Source organism: Neoarius graeffei, chromosome 23 (genome assembly GCF_027579695.1).
Source record: "Neoarius graeffei isolate fNeoGra1 chromosome 23, fNeoGra1.pri, whole genome shotgun sequence".
NCBI lineage: Eukaryota > Metazoa > Chordata > Actinopteri > Siluriformes > Ariidae > Neoarius > Neoarius graeffei.
The window spans coordinates 40,923,334-40,947,075 of NC_083591.1; the positions used below are offsets into that span (position 1 = coordinate 40,923,334).

The 23,742-nt window shown below is 38.1% G+C and overlaps 2 protein-coding genes across 4 annotated transcripts in view; one reads left to right on the top strand and one right to left on the bottom strand.

The window, feature by feature from the left end:
• LOC132871726 (GRAM domain-containing protein 2B-like) overlaps window positions 1-7,307 on the top strand; it is a 35,163-nt gene extending 27,856 nt beyond the window's left edge. For all 3 annotated transcript variants that reach the window (XM_060906175.1, XM_060906176.1, XM_060906177.1), the window contains exons 12-13: window positions 3,210-3,317; window positions 3,821-7,307. In XM_060906175.1, the coding sequence (XP_060762158.1) occupies window positions 3,210-3,317; window positions 3,821-3,836 (124 nt within the window). In that variant the 3' untranslated portion in view covers window positions 3,837-7,307. The remainder of the gene's footprint in view (window positions 1-3,209; window positions 3,318-3,820) is intronic.
• Window positions 7,308-14,715: 7,408 nt separating this feature from the next.
• On the bottom strand, window positions 14,716-22,397 carry admp (anti-dorsalizing morphogenic protein). The gene is made up of 5 exons (XM_060906178.1): window positions 20,184-22,397; window positions 18,698-18,834; window positions 16,218-16,340; window positions 15,572-15,767; window positions 14,716-15,477 (listed from the first exon to the last, which is right to left on the bottom strand). Exons 1-5 carry the CDS (start codon window positions 20,488-20,490, stop codon window positions 15,053-15,055), a joined length of 1,188 nt encoding a protein of 395 aa, XP_060762161.1. The 5' UTR covers window positions 20,491-22,397; the 3' UTR covers window positions 14,716-15,052.
• Between the last annotated feature and the right edge of the window lie 1,345 nt (window positions 22,398-23,742).

A 23,742-nucleotide genomic window follows, 5' to 3' on the forward strand; every position in this document is an offset into this window, starting at 1 on the left:
ACTGCCCCGATTTGAAAAGTTGCATATCCTATAAACAGGTGCTGTAATGTATTTGCAGCACCTTGAAAAAAAACATGACAAACTGATCATAATTCATCTGATATCATATGGGGTTGGTGTATATGGCTTGAGCATAGATATAACCAGGAAATTCAGGTAGACTGAAAAATATGTTGAACATATTTGATGTGCGTAGGAGCCTGCATCAAGCGTGGAGAAAGTGGGACAATAGCAGCAAATCTTAAGAAAACGACTTTTTGTATTTTGTATTTGTAGAGCTTTTTTTTTTTTCAAAGAATTAATTTGGAAAAATATACAGTATTGTACAAAAGTCTTAGGCACCCTATTTTTTCATACAAAATTTGTTACAGATTTATATTTTATGACTTCTACATTCTCAGGTCAGTAAAAAAACATTTTAGAATTCCAAATATTAGTTTTCCAGCACAAAATTAGATGTTACAGAAAAAAAGTTTGTATCTGTGCAGCATATTACATAAGAGAGCACTTTTCAGATTAAAAAAGAAAACATAATGAAGGCTACTGGGTTTTGGTGGAAAATTAAGAAGCGAGTGTGACAGTCAAAGTGTCCAGAAGAACTGTGGCTGGTTCTGCAAGATGCTCAGTAAACCCTACAGCTCATTTCCTTATAAAACTGCACTCATTGTACCTCAGACTACTATTATTTTTAAAGCAAAGGGTCGTCTCACACCAAATATTGACTTTGTTTCATTCATTATGGCTTACTGCTGTTTATAGTATTGTTTTTAAAGTCGAAACATTTTATTTCATTATTTTTAAGCCATTTTTCATCTACAGCATTTCTTTACATGTGCCTAAGACTTTTGCACAGTACTGTATGTCACAAAGCAGTGCACTCGTGAGATTGAATTTACATCCTTATTTCAGTAAATTTGTTTTTTGAATGTGGACTTGTCAAAATGCACATTACATCAATAAAACTTTCAGGGTTTTTTTTTTTTTGGTTGAGAAAGTTTGCACTGCATGTGAAAAATCGCAAAAATCAAAACAACACGTGCAAATGAAACATGATCTTAGTATGCCACTGTCACTTTCAATGTGAAGCCATTCATAGAAGTGTGTGGGTTTGTTTGTTTGTTTGTTTGTTTGTTTTATTTAAATAAACTACTGGACCTTGTGTATTGAATATGTGACATGCAATAATAAATACGTCAAATGAAATAATAAATTATCATAAAATAGGACACCTCAAGGGCAGGTGGATGTTGGGTTGGAGGCTTGGAGATGTATAGCATGTGGTTGCTTTCCAAGAGTCTCTAAATGCCTTGCATAAGTGCAGTAGTTCAGGGACATCTTATCTTCCTAATCTTATCTGATCAGTCAGTGGTTGTATGGTCATTGTAGTGTCTTTCGTTTTGTTGAAGGTATTTAGCTCAGGGAGTTTCTCTTTTGGTTAACGAGGTTATTGTTCATTTTCGATTCAGATACAGATGTCGTACAACCCCGATTCCAAAAAAGTTGGGACAAAGTACAAATTGTAAGTAAAAATGGAATACAATGATGTGGAAGTTTCAAAATTCCATATTTTATTCAGAATAGAACATAGATGACATATCAAATGTTTAAACTGAGAAAATGTATCATTTAAAGAGAAAAATTAGGTGATTTTTAAATTTCATGACAACAACACATGTCAAAAAAGTTAGGACAAGGCCATGTTTACCACTGTGAGACATCCCCTTTTCTCTTTACAACAGTCTGTAAACGTCTGGGGACTGAGGACACAAGTTGCTCAAGTTTAGGGATAGGAATGTTAACCCATTCTTGTCTAATGTAGGATTCTAGTTGCTCAACTGTCTTAGGTCTTTTTTGTCGTATCTTCCATTTTATGATACGCCAAATGTTTTCTATGGGTGAAAGATCTGGACTGCAGGCTGGCCAGTTCAGTACCCGGACCCTTCTTCTACGCAGCCATGATGCTGTAATTGATGCAATATGTGGTTTGGCATTGTCATGTTGGAAAATGCAAGGTCTTCCCTGAAAGAGACGTCGTCTGGATGGGAGCATATGTTGCTCTAGAACCTGGATATACCTTTCAGCATTGATGGTGTCTTTCCAGATGCGTAAGCTACCCATGCCACACACACTAATGCAACCCCATACCATCAGAGATGCAAGTTTCTGAACTGAGCGCTGATAACAACTTGGGTCATCCTTCTCCTCTTTAGTCCGAATGACACAGCGTCCCTGATTTCCATAAAGAACTTCTAATTTTGATTCGTCTGACCACAGGACAGTTTTCCATTTTGCCACAGTCCATTTTAAATGAGCCTTGGCCCAGAGAAGATGTCTGCGCTTCTGGATCATGTTTAGATACGGCTTCTTCTTTGAACTATAGAGTTTTAGCTGGCAACGGCAGATGGCACGGTGAATTGTGTTCACAGATAATGTTCTCTGGAAATATTCCTGAGCCCATTTTGTGATTTCCAATACAGAAGCATGCCTGTATGTGATGCAGTGCCTTCTAAGGGCCCGAAGATCACGGGCACCCAGTATGGTTTTCCGGCCTTGACCCTTACGCACAGAGATTCTTCCAGATTCTCTGAATCTTTTGATGATATTATGCACTGTAGATGATGATATGTTCAAACTCTTTGCAATTTTACACTGTCAGACGCCTTTCTGATATTGCTCCACTATTTGTCGGCGCAGAATTAGGGGGATTGGTGATCCTCTTCCCATCTTTACTTCTGAGAGCCGCTGCCACTCCAAGATGCTCTTTTTATACCCAGTCATGTTAATGACCTATTGCCAATTGACCTAATGATTTGCAATTTGGTCCTCCAGCTGTTCCTTTTTTGTACCTTTAACTTTTCCAGCCTCTTATTGCCCCTGTCCCAACTTTTTTGAGATGTGTTGCTGTCATGAAATTTCAAATGAGCCAATATTTGGCATGAAATTTCAAAATGTCTCACTTTCGACATTTGATATGCTGTCTATGTTCTATTGTGAATACAATATCAGTTTTTGAGATTTGTAAATTATTGCATTCCGTTTTTATTTACAATTTGTACTTTGTCCCAACTTTTTTGGAATCGGGGTTGTATGACTTAGCTACATTAATAATTGTCAGTGGAAGGTTCTCATAATGATAGTAAGACAAGTGTGTGTGTGTGTGTGTGTGTGTGTGTGTGTGTGTGTGTGTGTGTGTGTGTGTGTTCATGTAGAGCTCTGTTCCTGCTCCTGTCATCTGGCTACATTGGTCTACGTATTGCAGCTTTAGAAGAGGAGCTGAACACACTGGGGGAAATGATGGAGTCTGGCCTACAGAGAGTGTGAGTGACTATACAACCCCACACCCAGGCACACACATTCGTGGAATTCACATGGCACACGCACGCACATACTGTACCCGACATCCAATCTGCCTCTCATATGATAGGCAGAGCCACACCCCCCCCATGTTTTATCAGGAAGTGGGAGAAAGTTTGTGTGAATAAAGGTTACAATGCATTCATTAACAGACTGTATGACAGATTTGGGCTGGAGCATTAAAATAATGAAACACATCTGTTCTTATCTGTGATAGCAGACACAGTTATCATACCACTGTGATATACTTTTCACGATATAATCATTTGAAACTGAACCAGAGCCAATAAAGCATCTTCAGAAGTCATCAGAGTTCACAATTATTTCGCTTAAACACAGCTCTTTGGTAAGCTTTGTGTGTGTGTGTGTGTGTGTGTGTGTGTGTGTGTGTGTGTGTGTGTGTGTGTGTGTGAGAGAGAGAGAGAAAGAAATCTCCCTGATAATTAAACCTGCTTCCTCCTCTCAGGTATAAGGAAACATAACACCTTGCCCACATGGCCAGCCTGAAAGATCCTGGAGGAGTCAAAACAAAGAATTCTCCATCTCTTCACATGCAGCACAACATGAGTCTTCACTGGCACAGTGAACTGATCGAAAATCAATCTGAAGACCTACATTCCCAGCAGGTCTGCTCAGACTCAGGCTCCAGCCGTGTCTCAAGTAATTCACTACATTTGTCTGGGTGATGTAACCAAACAGAGAATCTTGGCATGCACCTTCAAATATAGCTGAATTAAAAGTGGATTGAAAGTGGATTTTTTTAAAAGTATTAGATATAAATCTAATATCACTACATGGTGGCAGAGTCATTAGATTATTATTTCAATGGAACGCAAGCCATTATTCTGATCAGGGTTTCGAGGGTCATGTGTTTTTATTTTATTTTAATTTTTTTAAATTTCCAAATTGGGCTACATTTGGAACAAGGTTGAGGGGGGAAAGCATGTTTGTAGGTGTGTGTGGGGGTGGTTGAAAAACAGATCTTGTTTTAAAGCGAATAATCTGAATTAATTCAAATCAATTTCAAACACAGGCTATGACACTCAAAGGGAAAATGTTAGAGAAGACCTTTCATTTCTTTTTCAATGTGGATAATATCCATACCCGTACCAAGAGATGATAAAAAGGTGTATTGCAGGCACTGCAAGTCAGACATGTGTGGGCACCACACTGAACGTTGGGTTTCCCCCCACACAAAGGCTGAGAAAAACAAAGATAACGAATTTCCAGTTTTCCAGTAACTGAACATTGGGTTTATATCAGGACATTTTTCTGGTTTTTGAAATGTAGTTGAACAGGAAAGTTTGCTTAGACCTAGCAACCCTCATCTTGAGACACATCCCAATCTCTCAATCTAGGATGCTTAGTTGTCAGAGATTCAGTGCCTCACATCGAATATACTTATCCATCGAAGTCTGATTTAACCTTTGAAACCAACTGTTCACAGACATGGACATTATCCAAAATGATCTTTTGGACATGACTTGTCCAAAATTGCTCTTTTTTTTTTAAATTAAAAATTTTTAACTTTAAATTAGAATAAAATTACTTTAACACGCCTGGAGCTTATTAACAGCTTGATAGTGAGACAACACTGGTCTGTACAGTAAAAATTAGTACAATGTTAATGTATTAATGTTAGTAGTACATTAATATTTGACGAGTTTGGTTCCAAAATGCGATATATCCAATTCCATTGTTTTGAGACAAATCGCTTTTTCTGATTACGTTAAGTGATAAAAGGAAAACCACTGTATCCTGTTTTAAAATTTATTGACTAACTCCTTAATGATAATAAACTTCAAAAATGAAATCTAGAACTAATTAACAGCTTTTAACTGAACCAAGTAATTATTCTTTTGTCAAGTCGCTACATGTCCATGCCATGGCATTTTCCCCCAAAATGCTACATATCCCTTTCTATTTAAAGTGCATTTAACCATGTTCTTTCATGACAGATTATTTCATTTTATAGATTATTTTATTTTTTTTAGATTATTTTATCGAAATTATTCATAATTCAGCATGAAATTGTCCAATAAATGTGAGAAGTGACGAATGTGATTTTGAGTTAAATAAACTTCCTCAGACACTTTCTGGCTTTCATCAACAGGTCCTCCTTTATTGGAAAATAATATTTAAGCATAATTTTACCCCTCATAATAGCCCAGTGTGGAATAATAGGTATATATTGGTTAATAGAAAATCTATTTTTATTGAGGAATGGTTTTCCAAAGGTGTGTGGGCTATTACTCACTTTATGAATGATGGACAGATTTTACAACATGGTCATTTCTGTCAGAAATTTCAGATTCAATGTACAAAAAGAAAATACAACCAAATCGTAAAGGCTATTCCTGTACCAATCCGAACTATGGTGGAACAGGATATGGTGTACTCTGACATCTCTCCTAGACTGAGACAACTTTGGATTGAAGGTGTCGAATTTTGTAATAAAAAGTGCGATAACAAATTTTTAAGACGTTCCTTACAAAATAATTGCTTTCCTAATTCTGTCAAAAGAGATTACATATTAAAAGATTTTGAAACAGTAGAAATTAAAAAGATTAGAACTAAATATCTCTCCTTTCTAATTTCCTTCAAAGCGAAAGAAATACAGTTCAAAATTTTGAATAGAATTTACCCAACCAAAGAATTTCTTAAGAAGAAATTTAAATTTGAAACTGGTAAATGTGTGTTTTGTGAAACAGAGGAGGAGGATTTAGAACATCTTTTCTTTCTATGTGATTTAATACAAAGATTTTGGATTGATTTTCAGGCTTGGCTACAGTCTAGGGGGATTCAGTTTGCCCCTTTATCCATTAAAGAAATTAAATTTGGAGTGTTTTTAAATAATAACAAAATTGAATATGGTATTAATAATTTACTACTTTTAGTTAAACACTTTATTCACAAATGTCATTTTTTAAAACTAAACCTTATGTTACACACTGGAAGAATGACCTCAAGCTTTTTGCCAACTCTTTAAAGTTAGTTGAAAATAAGGATGTTGGTTATTTTATATCCTTTTTGGATGACTTTGATTTACTCGATTAACATATGTATAGATAGTTAAGTAGCCCCTTTCTTGTTCATATTTTTTACTTTATTGCTATGTGTGTGTTTTACTACTTTGATGTTTTTGGATCCGTATATATATGGTGCTCTGTTTGTATTTTGAATGTTTTGGGAAATAACAAAACAAACAAAAAAAAACTACAAGCTTCCATTTGTCGAGTAGTACGCGTCACCGTCTTTCCACCCCTCCCCACTCTCTGATTGGCTCCCTAACTCAGGCGAGCCTTTAGACCATGCTGTCTTTTCAGATCGGAACGATTGTGCAAAGCAGCATGGGATTTCCCAGGCTAGATATGTCTGGTTTTGAGAAAAAAAAATCAGTGATGGCGCTTGTTGCGTTTTGGAATGAAAGCCCATAATGCAGTGTGTAAATCAATGGCAGATATCATGTTTTGGCGAAAACTGAATATGCTTTCAGTAAGATATGATAATTGCTGATGGTTTGGTGGCGGGAGTTTCAATTTTTCAAATTTGGTGTTTATCGCGTTTTGGAACCAAACTCTTCTTTTATACTTCCAACTAGGGACACTGTAGACCATCCACTTAATAATATTTTGTAATTTTTAAACAGTCAGAATTATTTAAATTTAATATTGGTTATTTTATATTCTAGACCTAAATATTAATGAATTAAGTATTTGATATCTGGTAGCTACATGGGACATGAGACATAGAGATGTACTACATATGGATATGAAACTTCCCTCAGCCTAGTTTAGTTGGGTCTGTAACCTAAGTATCTTGTTGAGAAGCAACTCCTTTAAGGGTGTGAAAATATACTACTCCAGTGCTAATCCAGCATTAGTTTGATTTTACAACCCCAATTCAAAAAAAGTCGGGATGCTGTGTAAAACATAAATAAAAACAGAATGTGAAGATTTGCAAATCATGGAAACCCTATATTTCATTGAAAATAATACCAAGACAACATATCAAAAGTTGAAACTGAAAAAAAATTATTGCTTTCTGAAAAATACATGCTCATTTTGAATTTAATGTCAGCAACATGTTTCAGAAAAGTTGGGACAGGGGCAACAAAAGACTGAAAAAGTTGTGCAATGCTAAAAAAACTAATTAGGTTAATTGGCAAAAGGTCAGTAACATGATTGGGTAGAAAAAGAGCATCCCCGAGAGGTGGAGTCTCTCAGAAGTAAAGATGGGGAGGGGTTCACCACTCTGTGAAAGACTGTGTGAGCAAACAGTGCAACAGTTTAAAAATAATGTTCCTCAGTGCAAAATTGCAAAGAAACTGGGGATTGCATCATCTATGGTACATAATATCATTAAAAGATTCAGAGATTCTGGAGAAATCTCTGTATGCAAGAGACAAGGCTGAAAACTGACATTGGATGCTTGTGATCTTCAGGCCCTCAGGAGACACTGCATTAAAAGCAGACACGCGTCTGTAGTGGAAATCACTGCATGGGCTCAGGAACATTTGAGAGAACCATCGTCTGTGAAAACAGTTCATTACTGCATCCACAAATGCAAGTTAAAACCAGATATAATCAATATCCAGAAACACCGCCGCCTTCTCTGGGCCCGAGCTCTTTTACAATGGACTGAGGCGAAGTGGAAAATTGCCCTGAGGTCTGATGAATCAAAAATAGAAATTCTTTTTAGAAATCATGGACACCACGTCCCCCAGGCTAAAGAGGAGAGGGACCATCCGGCTTCTTATCAGTGCACAGTTCAAAAGCCAGCATCTGTGATGGTATGAGAGTGCATTCGTGCACATGACATGGGTAGTTTGTACATCTAGGAAGGCATCATTAATGCTGAATGATAGATACACGTTTCAGAGCAATATGCTGCCATTCAAAATCTTTTTCAGGGAAGGCCTTCCTTCTTTCAGCAAGACAATGCCAAACCGCTTTCTGCACATATTAAAACGGCATGGCTCTGTAGTAAAAGAGTCTGGGTGCTAAACTGGCCTGCCTGCAGTCCAGACCTGTATCCCATTTAAAACATTTGGTTCACTATGAAGCACAAAATATGACAAAGGAGACTCCGAATTGGGGAGCAACTGAAATCATATATAAGGCAAGAATGGGACAACATTTCTCTTTCAAAACTCCAGCAATTGGTCTCCTCAGTTCCCAAATGTTTATTGAATGTTGTTAAAAGTAGAGGTGATGCAACACAGTGGTAAACATACACCTGTCTCAACTTTTTTGAAACATGTTTCTGACATCAAAAAGTGATCATATATTAAAAAAAAAACAATAAAATTTCTCAGTTTCAACATTTGATATGTTGTCTTTCTACTATTTTCAATGAAATATAGGGTTTACATGATTTGCAGATTATCACATTCTGTTTTTATTTACAGTTTACACAGTGTCCCAACTTTTTTGGAACTGGGGTTGTACAACCCCTGGCAAAAGATATGGAATCACTACTCCTGGAGGATGTTAATTCAGCTGTTTTACTTTGTAGCACAAAAAAAAAAAAAATCACAGATATGACACAAAATTATTTAATTTAACAGCTGAACATTCTGGCTTTGTAAAATATACCTCAAAAAATTTAAATTAATTTTTTGTAATTAATGGCACATTTTTTTCAAGATCAAGTAGAAGAAAAAAATTATGGAATCATAAATTTAAAAAAAAATCACAATTAGTACTTTGCTGCACCTCCTCTAGCTTTTATGACAGCTTGAATTCTTTGAGGCGTGTACTTCACTAATGAAAAACAATATTCTTTATCAGTCAGGTTCCAACTTTCTCGTATAGCAGTTGACAGATCAGCTTTGCAGGATGGAGCCTTGTCATGGACTTTTTTTTTTTTTTTCCAATTTCCACCATATATTTTCAGTTGGATTGAGATCCAGACTGTTTGCTGGCCATGCCATTGAGTTGATCTGCCTTTCCTGAAGAAACGTTTTAATGCTCTTTGCTCTGTAGCAAGATGCATTATCATCCTGAAAAATGACTTAATCACCACCAAAAGTACTTTTGATTGATGGAATGAGAAAAGTGTCCAAAATTTCAATGTACACCTGTGCATTTACTGTAGAGGTAATGACTGCCATCTGCCCAGGTCCTTTACCTGACATCCAACCCCAGATCACCAATGACTGTGGAAATTTGCTTGCTTTCTTCAGGCAGTCATCTTTATATGTTTCATTGGAACAGCACCAAACAAAAGTTCCAGCATCATCTCCTTGGCCAATGCAGATTCATGATTCATCACTGAATATAACTTTCATCCAATCACCCACAGTCCACGACTCCTTCTCTTTAACCCCTCTGTAACCTTGTTTTCTTCTGTTTAGGTGTTAATGATGGTTAACGTTTGGCTTTTCTGTATGCAAATCCCATTTCCTTCAGCCGATTTCTTACATTTTGGTCACAAACATTGACTCCTGTTTCTGCCTGTTTGTTTTTCATTTCTTTTCTTGTGCATTGTCTATTTTCAAGGCATCTTGCTTTGAGTTTCCTGTCCTGACGCTTTGATCTACCTGTATGTTTCCCTTTTACAACCTTCCCATTTTGTTTGTACTTGCTCCAAATTTTAGACACAGCTGACTGGAAACAACCAACATCTTTTACCACACTCCGTGTTGAATTACCTTCTTTAAGGAGTTTTATAATCCTTTCCATTGTTTCAACTGACAGCTCTCTTGTTGGGGCCATGTTTTCTGTCAATCAGCCAGGTGCAACAGCTCATTCAGGTCTACAAGCAATCTCTTTTAACTGCAGACTAATTTGCACATTTAGGCTTGTGCGGATATTTGTTTTAGAAATGCAAGTTATAGCTTGATTCCATAATTTTTTCCTCATCATTGAGTGATTCCATAATTTTTTCTTCTACTTGATCTTTAAAAAAATGTGCCATTAATTACAACAATTTCATATAATTTTTTGAGGTATATTTTACAAATCGGGCGGCACGGTGGTGTAGTGGTTAGCGCTGTCGCCTCACAGCAAGAAGGTCCGGGTTCGAGCCCCGTGGCCGGCGAGGGCCTTTCTGTGTGGAGTTTGCATGTTCTCCCCGTGTCCGCGTGGGTTTCCTCTGGGTGCTCCGGTTTCCCCCACAGTCCAAAGACATGCAGGTTAGGTTAACTGGTGACTCTAAATTGACCGTAGGTGTGAATGTGAGTGTGAATGGTTGTCTGTGTCTATGTGTCAGCCCTGTGATGACCTGGCGACTTGTCCAGGGTGTACCCCGCCTTTCGCCCGTAGTCAGCTGGGATAGACTCCAGCTTGCCTGCGACCCTGTAGAACAGGATAAAGCAGCTAGAGATAATGAGATGAGATGAGATTTTACAAATCCAGAATGTTTTTCAGCTGTTAAATAAAACAATTTTGTGTCATGTTTGTGATTTGTTTTTTTGCTACAAAGTAAAACAGCTGAATGAACATCCTCCAAGAGTAGTGATTCCATATTTTTTGCCAGGGGTTGTACCTCTTGCACTCAACAGTCTTGTTGCATAAATAAAATTAATCTGATGCTTCATCAGTCCTCTGTTTGTAATGTACTTTGGAAACCATGGGCTGTTATCTGTTTTTATTTTCATCAGCTCCCATTTATGTTTGTCTACTGTACCGTTCATAGACACATTGCTGTCATGGTGAACACATTACTGTTATATACAATTTGACATCTGCAAAACTGCTTGTCATTGTGACACCTAGTTTTCACCATGAAACAAAACTTGCTCAATTCAATTCAATTTTTTCCCAAATCTTGTACACTGATTAAGTTGGCACTCAATTATGAGCTCATTAAATGTTTGTGCTTAGTTCTTCCAGCCGAATGATTTATTACCTATATCTACATGTATCTTTAATTTATACAGAATTATATTTGAAATACTATGTTATGAAATGATTAAATAAAAAATCTTTTTTAACTGAGCATGAGAGTTTATCAATGATTTCTTAAGAAATGTTACTGAAGCTGCAGGGTCATGTTTTAGACCAGAGAACCTTGTAAAATTCTAAAATAAATTCCACACATGCTCTCGGTATAGATTTATTTCTAGAACATTATTTAAATAATTTTTTTGTCTGTTTATTAGAGCCATAGAGCTTTCTGTTGCTGAAGTTTACACTGACAGAACCAAATCTAAGCACTTAATCTCAGCTGAGATCATTCAGATCCTTGTTTTTGAGTTAGTGAGGAAGTGACCAGGCAAACAGGCTAATAAGAGCTTAATAATAAACACAATACCTTTTGATAATGGTTGGTTGCACTGTAATTAAATCACGGACCCCCTGGCTATGCTTCACAGACCCTTGATAATATATAATCAAGGGTTCTATTATGGTTCTATTTATTTACAACTTGTAAATGTCTCCATCTACTGGTTCATTACATTAATGTAAAATCACAACTTTCTGGATTGTTTTGTTTTTAAGGTCACGCAAAGAAAAGGCTAATGCATGGGACACAGATTTCCTCATATATAAGTAACTCTAGAAGGGGTGGCACGGTGGTGTAGTGGTTAGCACTGTCGCCTCACAGCAAGAAGGTCCTGGGTTCGAGCCCAGCAGCTGGCGAGGGCCTTTCTGTGTGGAGTTTGCAATGCTGTCCGCGTGGGTTTGCTCCGGTTTCCCCCACAGTCCAAAGGCAGGCAGGCGAGGCTAATTGGTGGCTCTAAATTGACCGTAGGTGTGAATGTGAGCGTGAATGGTTGTCTATGTGTTAGCCCTGCGATGACCTGGTGACTTGTCCAGGTTGTACCCTGCCTCTCACTCATAGTCAGCTGGGATAGGCTCCAGCTTGCCTGCAACCCTGTAGGACAGGATAAGTGGCTACAGATAATGGATGGATGGATGGATGGATGAAGTAACTCTAGTAACTCAAATAATCACTCTTTACAACTCTGGTAAGCAGAAAAGCATCTCAGCATACACAAAACATTGAACCTTGAGGTGGATGGGCTAAAACAGCAAAAGACTGCACTGGGTTCCTCTCCTGTCAACCAAGAACAGGAATCTGGGGCTATCATGAAAAAAAAAATCCACCTTTTGGTGAAGTCGCTTCATCTGACGCTGGAAAAAAATGAGGAAAATCCAACCTTTAATTGAAATATGTTTATTCAGAGAAAAACAAATCCCTCATCAAGAAATAATTATTTACAATAAAAACATGTGCCACTATTATTGGCACTGCTGAAAATTATAGTGAAGACAATGTAACCAAATCATGTTTCCCATTTAAATTGTACATGTTTGAGTTAATTGGAGTGTGTAGGAACTTTCAAGCTGTAATCCATTACTTTCTGATTAACTAGGGAACAAATATGAGGTGACACAGAGGCCAAATTCCCTTAGTCATCCATCAACATGGGAAAGTAAGAGAATATATAAACTAAATGAGTGTGTTGACCTTCACAAGTCAAAGAATGGTTATTTAAAAAAAAAAAGCCTACTTGCCTGAAAATGCCCATTTCTACTGTTAGGGCAATAATTAAAAAAAAAAAAAGGGAACACCAACTGGAACTGTTACAAACTTGCCTGGAAGAGAACCCGAGTTTATTTTGCCTCACGTACAGTGAGAAGGGTACGAGAGGCTAAAATAAAATAATCCCCCAAGGATCACTGTTGACGAATTGCAAGAAAAAGTAAAATCTTGGAGTTAAGTCTCCAAAACCACTATCAGATGCCACTTCCATGCCAACAGATTATTTGGAAGGTCTGCCAATAAAAAACCCCAAAAACTTGTCAGTTAACCACAAATGTTAACACCTGAAGTTTGCGAAACATTACTACAACTTTGACTGGAACCATGTTCTATGGTGTGATGTCACAAAAATGGAGCTTTTTGGCAATAAACACTCAAGGTGGGTTTAGTGTAAAAAGACGGCTATAATGAAAAGAACCCGATCCCAACTGTAAAATATAGTGGCGGTTCAGTGATGTTTTGGGGCTGTCTTTCCTTCAAAGGCCCTGGAAACCTTAGGGTTCATGGCATCATGGGCTCCATGAAATACCAGGACATTTTAAATCTAAATCTGGCTGCCTCGGCCAGGAAACTAAAACTGGGTCGTCACTGGATCTTCCAGCAGGACAATGATCTGAAGTACATGTCTAAATCAACACAAAAATAATGAGCGGAGTACAGAAACAAGCTTCTGCCATGGCCATCTCAGTACCCTGACCTGAACCCTATTGAAAACCTGTTGGGTGAGCTGAAGAGGAGAGAGCACAAAAGAGGGCCGAGGACCCTGGATGATGTGGAGAGATTGTGTAAAGAGAGATGATCTCAGATGCCCTGCTCTGCATCTCCGACCTTCTAAAATGTTATAGAAGACTGTGCTGTTTTACTGGTAAATGGAGGTTGGGGTGACCGTAATAGTGGCATGCGTTTTTGGTGAAAATTTCTTGAGGGATTATTTTGCTCTGAATAAATTTATTTCAATTAAAGGTTAAATTTTTCTCTTTTTCCAGTGTGAGATGAAGCTATTTCACCAAAAAGTGGATTTTTTTTAAACCCAAGGGGTGCCAGTAATCATGGAGCTGTAGCTATTTGGTCTTACATTATTTGCTTATCAAAATATTTACTATATATAAATAAAACCAACAAATACTCAAGACAATAGCTGCTGTTGAAATCACAACTAACCATACAATTATCTAATGTGTTATATTACTTTTTAATAGACTACATTAATATATCTCATCTCTAGCCGCTTTATCCTGTTCTACAGGGTCACAGGCAAGCTGGAGCCTATCCCAGCTGACTACGGGCGAAAGGCGGGGTACACCCTGGACAAGTCGCCAGGTCATCACAGGGCTGACACATAGACACAGACAACCATTCACACTCACATTCACACCTACGGTCAATTTAGAGTCACCAGTTAACCTAACCTGCATGTCTTTGGACTGTGGGGGAAACCGGAGCACCCGGAGGAAACCCATGCGGACACGGGGAGAACATGCAAACTCCGCACAAAAAGGCCCTCGCCGGCCACAGGGCTCGAACCCGGACCTTCTTGCTGTGAGGCGACAGCGCTAACCACTACACCACTGTGCCGCCCCTACGATATTAATATATAATTGACAGTTATAATTCTTACTCTTAATCTAGCACCTCCATAGTTTTGTGAAATCAATCAATTGCAGATGTATGCATAAAAAAACCTGAAGTGCAAGTTCAGGCTCTTCAGTTCAGTGGGTTGATGGACTACTAAAAAAAAAAAAAACCCAAAACACTGACTGATACATTTCAGCAGATATTACTATATTAAGACCACTTCAATCCATCCCTTTGTTTCTTCCCCCCAAACAATTTATTGTATTTGTGAATAAATAACTTGCCAAGCCATTTGTTTTACAATTTATTTAAACTTTTATAAAATAGTTCACAACATGAAATACCATATATACACATTTACAGTGACCCACTCAACCTCTTCCATATATTAGTATTTATATCTATTTTACATATTCTACAAAACGCTATAAGAAGCAGTCTCATTTCAGCGAGGTTCCAGTCCATATTTTACAAGATAACACAAACACACCATTCATCAGTGCTTTTGATTTTGCAGTGAAGTAGCAAGATCGCATGAAATCAACCTGAAAATCTTAGGGGTTTTTCAGTTACTTCCTACATATGAACTGGGGTTCTTTAAATACATGATATATACAGATTTATGATCTCAATTGCAACCACAGCTTCCTGCCACCATGTCATCGTACTGCTTCAGCACTACATTCTCATCATCATCAAAGTACAGGAGGTTGATGGAGAAGAGCTTGTCGGGCACACAACACGGTGTGTCTATGCCTTTGGTAAGCTTGAGTGCATTGATGATGGACTGCACAGTGGCATGGTTTGTAGGTCGCATGTTTTGGCCCAGAGGAAAGGGACAGGACCCTTTGCAGTGGTATGCGTTGTAGCCACGGGGAGACACGATCCACCCAGACCAGCCAATCTCTTCAAAGTCGACGTACAGTGGCAGTCTTTGGCATGGCTTCCTTTCTGGGTCTTCATCATAGTCAAGAGAGCGAGCACGACGGTGCCCAGGGCCTGGCAGAGTCAGGTTGGGCAGAGGGAACTTGGGGCCAGCTTGCGAATCAGAACCTGGAGAAGAGAAAGAGAGTTCGGATTACAGGAACTTGATATTTTCCCCTGCTGAAGAGAACACTACTGACGCTACCATTATTTTGTTCTTTACCTTTCAAAGCACCTTCTGGAGAAGTGACACGTCTGCCATCGTCAGTGAAGAGGATCAGCATGGGCTGTTTGCTATGATGGTGGTTCTGTTTCGAGGCAAAACGTACCATCCTCACGTCCAGCTGAATGCCTGCCAGAGTCTGTACGGTCACCAGGAAACCCAGGTTACTGTGCTCATCTGTTATCCATGTACGGACCTACAAAGAGATGTGCCAAATTATTAGTTCAAAATCAAATCAAAGTCCTTCCCACACCATGTGGCACATACAGCAGCACCGATCTCAGTTTCCATAGCCCTCGGCCTCTTGCCTATTACATTGGGGGGGCGAGTCCTCTGGTAACCACAAAAGTTTGACTCCCCACTTGCACCTGTATTATAGCATGCCTTGCCAGATGGCAGTAGGTACCATTTTTATGATTATCTTTGGCATGACCCGACTGTGAGTAGAACTTACGATCTCACGATCGAAAGGCAGTAAATTATTACTTACCACTAACATTATCAAGCATACAAGGGGGGGGGGGGGGGGGGGGGGGGGGAATTATATATATATATATATATATATATATATATATATATATATATATATATATATATAAAAAATATCGTGTTTCAGGAGGATTTTACAATCCCAGTTTTAACTCACTGCTTGTGTGATGGTGAAAACTTCCCAGCCGTTGGAATGCAATGGAATGAGTCTTGAAGATACAAGCTTCTTTCCTTGTGAGATGTTTATTTTGGGGTTATCAAGAAGCAGAAAGATACTGACCTGTGGATAGATAGATAGACGACGTTTGTTTTGTTTTTTATGTTTACACTTGTTTCATTTTAGTCAGTTTCTCAGGGCAGGAAAAACAAAACCCACCAACCAACAACAAAAAGAATTATATACAAGTAGAGTAAAAAGAGACTTATATATATATAAAAAACTAGGTACTGTGGGGGTACCCCACTAAATATACTCAGTCAATAAACTATACGGTTTTGAATGGTGATGTTGGTTTTAATTTGAAATAAAATGATGAAAGAAACAGATAAAACTAAATCTTTGATGTGAATACTCGATTCAGAATTTGGCAAAAATTCTGCAAGTTTGTGGACAAATGGCGGCTTGATCTGGGACATGATAAACGGTTGACTACATCACATTCCCTTAAAAAGGTTGTAGTCCACTGAAAAGTCTGCAGTTATCACTAATTGTATTTTAAGTTGCAACTTTATACACCTAAGGATTGGTGCGCTCACAGAATAATCATAACCGTAATAAAACATCATGCAAAATATTTGATCACCGTTGTAACTCCATTTTCCGCAGACCCAAAACCAATACGATCGTGTGTTTTGATCTAAATGGAAAGCCTCAGGGTCAAGGTCACTACCTCACCAAAAGTGGTAACTTAAAATCACTATGCCATATAAACATTTAGTTATAAATCTGTGATTGTTTTTTAAAATGAAAGCTGAAAGTTAGGTATAGAATATGTTTCTTACAGAATATGTTACGATGGTAGCTGGTCTTGTATGAATTTCTGAGCTATAAAATGAGCTGTGGTCTATTTTTTACCGTAGCGTGCTATTTGTGTGTGGGGAAGGACACACATTAACAATTTGCATGTGTCGAATGGAATTTTCCACTCCAACAGTTAGAAGTTGCTCATGCTTCCATTTGCAGTCTCTCTGTTACGCGAGTGATCTGTTCAGACGTTATCACTGAAAAGGTGAGTTTTGACAGTTTTATTTTGTTTTAGTCTTGCAGTATAAGGCAATAGAATGTTTCTTTTTCATCTTACTTTCATATTTCGTAGTGTCTGCATATTTTTGGGCAATATTCTGCAACCATGGTCAATTTAGATCAAACTTTTGATAGAATCTATAGCCAGTCATTTTGCCCTGCCCCCTCCCCATCCGGTGCGGCAGTGATGTCCCGTTGCTCGCGCACCGCAGCAGAGACCCGCGCGACCTTCAGCAGGTACAGTCGCTGTTCTTTTACCACCGCTGTTATTCTCATCTTTCCGGTGTGTCCTTGATTTTTCCATTGTGTCCTATTTCGCCATATCAAATACCCAAAATGTATCATATTATTCATATTTAAGTGAATAATCAATCAATTCAGTCATCATAACTTGGCATTTTAACCCAAGCAATCAAAAAGAGGAAGTTTATTCAATATTTTCACTCATCTGTAAAGGATGGGCTTTAATTCTTCATGATGTAGTTCTCATCTCATTATCTCTAGCCGCTTTATCCTGTTCTACAGGGTCGCAGGCAAGCTGAAGCCTATCCCAGCTGACTACGGGCGAAAGGCGGGGTACACTCTGGACAAGTCGCCAGGTCATCACAGGGCTGACACATAGACACAACCATTCACACCTACGGTCAATTTAGAGTCACCAGTTAACCTAATCTGCATGTCTTTGGACTGTGGGGGAAACCGGAGCACCTGGAGGAAACCCATGCGGACACGGGGAGAACATGCAAACTCCGCACAGAAAGGCCCTCGTCGGCCACAGGGCTCGAACCCGGACCTTCTTGCTGTGAGGCGACAGCGCTAACCACTACACCACCGTGCTGCCCGTAGGTATTTTATATGTAAATCAATTTTGCAAAAGCATTTGAATTGTAATGCCAGGGCAACCTCAAGGTCCCTGGGTGTAGGACTCAGATTGGGACCCGAGCCTTTACTCACGCAGCTCCACAAGTATGGAACTCCCTCCCCATTGACATTAAATTCTATGATCTGGACTCTTAAGAAACATCTTAAATCATACTATTTTAAACAAGCATTTTAAACTGTATATTTATACATATATACATATGTTTTTAATTTTATTATTTGTTATTTTATCATTTTTACTTCATTCCCTGTGTTATGTACGTGCATTGACATTTTTATTTTCTGCACTGAATAAAACTGTTAATCAAAAAAATATTTCCACAGTGGAGGCCAGATAAAGCAAGATACTATCTTTATGCTTATTAAACATGACAAAAGAAACATTGAGTCTTGGGTAAATGGGAAAAAAAAAAGTAAAATTAGGAAATTTATTTTTTGACCATAAATGTTCCAAATGAGAGACCAGTTTCTGAGATGGACACACACACAAATATATAAAATATATATCTTACCTGACAGAAGTGATGTCTGTTGAAAGTGAGTGATGCTTGAGGCCTGAGTTTGAAGAGATGCAGCTCTGCTGTAAGAACCTTCTCATTTCTGGCCACAGACGACAAATTGAACATGAACTCGACCTGCTGACTGTGTACTGTTCAACAAAACCAAAAGAAAAAAAATATTTTTATTTATAGACAAACTGCGTCCAATTTAGAACATGGAGGAGTTTTATAGCATAATTAGTCGCATATACTGTACACTACCGTTCAAAAGTTTGGGGTCACTTTGAAATGTCCTTGTTTTTGAAAGAAAAGCACTGTTCTTTTCAATGAAGATCACTTTAAACTAATCAGAAATCCACTCTATACATTGCTAATGCGGTAAATGACTATTCTAGCTGCAAATGTCTGGTTTTTGGTGCAATATCTCCATAGGTGTATAGAGGCCCATTTCCAGCAACTCTCACTCCAGTGTTCTAATGGTACAATGTGTTTGCTCATTGCCTCAGAAGGCTAATGGATGATTAGAAAACCCTTGTACAATCATGTTAGCACAGCTGAAAACAGTTTAGCTCTTTAGAGAAGCTATAAAACTGACCTTCCTTTGAGCAGATTGAGTTTCTGGAGCATCACATTTGTGGGGTCGATTAAATGCTCAAAATGGCCAGAAAAATGTCTTGACTATATTTTCTATTCATTTTACAACTTATGGTGGTAAATAAAAGTGTGACTTTTCATGGAAAACACAAAATTGTCTGGGTGACCCCAAACTTTTGAACGGTGGTGTATACATATATATCCTTGGTTTAATTTCATGTATTCAGTTCCATTGTACACTACCGTTCAAAAGTTTGGGGTCACTTTGAAATGTCCTTATTTTTGAAAGAAAAGCACTGTTCTTTTCAATGAAGATCACTTTAAACTAATCAGAAATCCACTCTATACATTGCTAATGTGGTAAATGACTATTCTAGCTGCAAATGTCTGGTTTTTGGTGCAATATCTCCATAGGTGTATAGAGGCCCATTTCCAGCAACTCTCACTCCAGTGTTCTAATGGTACAATGTGTTTGCTCATTGCCTCAGAAGGCTAATGGATGATTAGAAAACCCTTGTACAATCATGTTAGCACAGCTGAAAACAGTTGAGCTCTTTAGAGAAGCTATAAAACTGACCTTCCTTTGAGCAGATTGAGTTTCTGGAGCATCACATTTGTGGGGTCGATTAAATGCTCAAAATGGCCAGAAAAACTGTCTCGACTATATTTTCTATTCATTTTACAACTTATGGTGGTAAATAAAAGTGTGACTTTTCATGGAAAACACAAAATTGTCTGGGTGACCCCAAACTTTTGAACAGTAGTGTATTCACAGTATGCGTCACGTGCACTTTTTGGTTCTGTATAAAAGAAGCAACCTTTTAGTTTCGTTTCATTTACTGAGAAAGGAAATAGAAGAGAAAAAAACCCCACACCATCATGCTTGGAACAGATTATAACTTACATTTGTCAAAGAAACTGCGGACTGTATTTCCTTCCAGTAAAGTCGGGTCTTTAGTAACTCCATCCACATCCGCTACCGTGTTGTACAAGTCGAGCATGTACTGAGGAGGCTGTTTGTGGCCTCGACGCAGAGAAGCAGGAGGATCTTCCATACCAAAAACCTCCAAAAGGCGCTTAATAGCAGCCGACCGGACTTCCTCGGACTTGTTCTGGACTGGAAAGCGGTTCCCTGAATCGCCCAGAAAAGGCCTGGAGTGACCCAGGTCAACTCCAGACACAACCAAGATAAACACGGCGGCAGAAAACATGTCGATTAGAAACTCTCTGAGGCGAGCTGGAGACTTGTGAACAGCTCCACATCACCAGGGCTTTTATATACGAAATCGGTTGCGCTGTTTAGGTTCATCGGTAAACAGTGATAAAGAGGTCCTATTTGATCGCAAATGTAAGTCAATAATCGGTGAAATGTAGCTTAAATGCTAAGTGGTGGTGTTAACAAGGTGTGAACCTGACTGGGTCGTTCATTCAGCTTTCACACAACGCAATTATCCAAGGCTTTATCAGAGCGAGCGAGCATTTACAGGACTCTTAATATATATATATTAAAATAAAATGTATATTGTAAAGAGAATTGTTTTATAGGAGTAAACGTATATATTAGGATGTCTGTCTTTTTTTTTTCTAAATCCTTTGAGAGGCTAATAGCTAGCATGAGGAAGTTTGTTCACCACAGGTGGCTAACGTCCTCTAAATGGATCCATTAATTTAGACAAACGCCGATAATTTAATACAGGAACAACAATTACACCAACAAACAAACCGTAAAAGGCTTGCAACACCTGCACAAATAGGCTCCAGTCAGATAAAGTCGATAGGTATTTTAAATAAGCTTGGAATTTTTGTGTCAGAGCCGTGATGCTAATCAGCCCATTAATTAGCATTAGCATTAAAACGAGCTCAAATAGTCGCAAATCCTTTGGTTTTGAAAAGACCAGTTATCGGTTGTTAATGGAAACGTATCGTGTGAGGAAGCTAATTTTCAAATAGAGTACGGTTTGTATTATACTGAGGAATAAGATTTCTTCTCGCTGAGGTTTGATAGCTCAGGATTAGCATGTTAGCCTGGAACATACAACGCCCTGTCAGTCGGATTTATTTTATCAGGGTTATTCAAAATGGCGTTGGGTTTCACTCTGGATGCTAAACTTGTGAAAATGTTGGTAGGTTGTAGGCCGATAGGTCTTACTGAAGGTGGTATGAGAGCTCAAAAACTGCAGCCACACAAAGTTGATCTGGCTTCAAAGCTAAACCAAAACACAAGGAGGAAAAAAAGCGTATGTGAACAGAAGAAGAGGTTTTAGATGTGCAGTGTTTTCTCACCACACTGGTGAATCACACACACTTGTGATGAGGTGATTTCTTTATTTGCACCTGGAAGCACAAGCTATTGAAACAAAACAACATGAAAGGCGATACAAGGACAAATCTCATCCTTTTATTCAGTCCCCCCAGGATTTCGCAGGCCTTTTTTGTGATTCTTGCGGGCTGAAATGTCTGATGATACGGTGTTTTTTAGGTTTTTGTTACGATTACATTGCGGGAGGAAGTGAAAGTTGCGATTTTCTCTTTTTGTGATTAAAATTGAGTGCTATGTTAAACATTACTGAAAAACTATTGATTAAAAAAAAAAGACACCTGAGAAATGGTCCTATAAACATCTTTACCAATCTAAAAGATTACCAGGACTACAAAAATGCAGAAAAATAGGCTTTACTTATCCAAATGCACCTGTTGGTTCAAAAGTTAAAGTGCAGAGAACCTCACAGCACAACATGAAGTTACCTTAAAATATAATATAAATGCCTCAGCTTTCATGTAAGGAAAAAAAAAAACTATTAATACTAGTCTGTGTGCAGGCAGTCTCTCCTGAAGACTAAATTAAACAATAATTATAAACTAATAAAATAAATGGCTCAGGCTTCATAGAAGAAAAAAACAATTCGAACAGAATCTCACAGTATGATGCTGAAGCTGCCTAAACAATGTGAAATAAAATACCATTTTGGCAAAAATGTTGGCATCCATTAATTTCTTGTATTAAGTTAAAAAAAATAATAATAAAGTGCGCACAGTCCTTCACTGAAAACATAACACTTAAAGTAACAGAATTTAAGCCTACATACGGTAAACACTGACTCCCACATGCTGCTTCTCTTGAACGGAAACACGGAAGTAAGGCGGAAGGTAGTTTGTCGACGACGCCAACGATTGGTCAAATTTGCGGGAAAGTTGCGGTGATTGGATATAATTGCAACACCGCCCTGAATTCGCGGGGATTGGTTGAATTTGCAAATCGCAGCATCATGGAGGGTCTGATTTTATTATAGAAAAGAAACAACTTTTAGGAAAAAAAGAGTAATAAGGCCAAAAAAAATTAATACTTTGTTTAGGGTTTCATGCTGTTTTGAGTTTGGCTCGGTAGGTAGGGATTTTTTTTTTTTTGAGAGATGATAAAATAACGTCGGGTTTTAGAAATTTTTTTTACCCATATTTGTAAATATTAGTAAAAATTGTTTTAAATACACAAACTTTTATATTCCATGACATTCTACTTTAATATCACAGGTACTAGTGCTAAAAAACTTTTTTTAAAGCCTTGGAGGTTCAGGATATCTAAACAAGCAATGAACCATGTCATGAAAAGATTTAACTGAGTTTTGATGCTGTCACAGTCCTGAATTAACTCTGATAAATTGCAGATTTTTTCTGTCCAAAAATAATATATGTTGGCAGTCAATAGACCACCTTACCTGGCAACTTTTTTGCTGGGCAGAGAATAATTGGCACGATGGGATGTAGCTTTCATCATGATATCAAATGCATTGGTTCGTGCTATCTTGTTTGGGGGTTCAGCAGCTGCTTCAGAATCATTTTGTATACATTTCAACTTGAAAACTTTTAGATTCTTGAAAACACCGAACACATTCTTGAGTGGCTGTCTGTACATTTGGTCAGTGTTATCCAAAGTTGTCCATGGCCCTTTAGCTGATTCTGACATCGATATCTCCAGATTTGTTGTTGACAAACATGCAAAGTCAGATTCAGTATCTTCAAATGTTTTACGGGTATCCAAAACATGAAATATGTTCAATCCTCCTCTGTGTTTGCAAGAATCTTGTAAAATATTGACAACAACATTCTCGGCATCCATCATGGCATCCATCTTCTCGCGCTAGCAACAGCAATTTCCCGTCCCGTATGTAACGCGGACGCTGATTGGTTGGTGCGCTGGAACAGCCTCAATATGGCGCCGGCGATATTCCAGTCTAACTTTGGTGAAATGTTTGATAAGCATGTCGTTTTTATTTGTCAACGTGTATATGTTTTAGAAAATCTGATAAAATAGTTAGATTTGCCAGCTAATTTCAGGGTCGGTCGGGAAACCCGAAACAGAATTTTTTTTTTCATATTTTGGCATTTAGACATGCACAGTCGGCTCCATTTCAATGGGTCGGTCAGGAAACCCAAAACAAAGGTAATATTTTTTTTGGCCTAAGTAT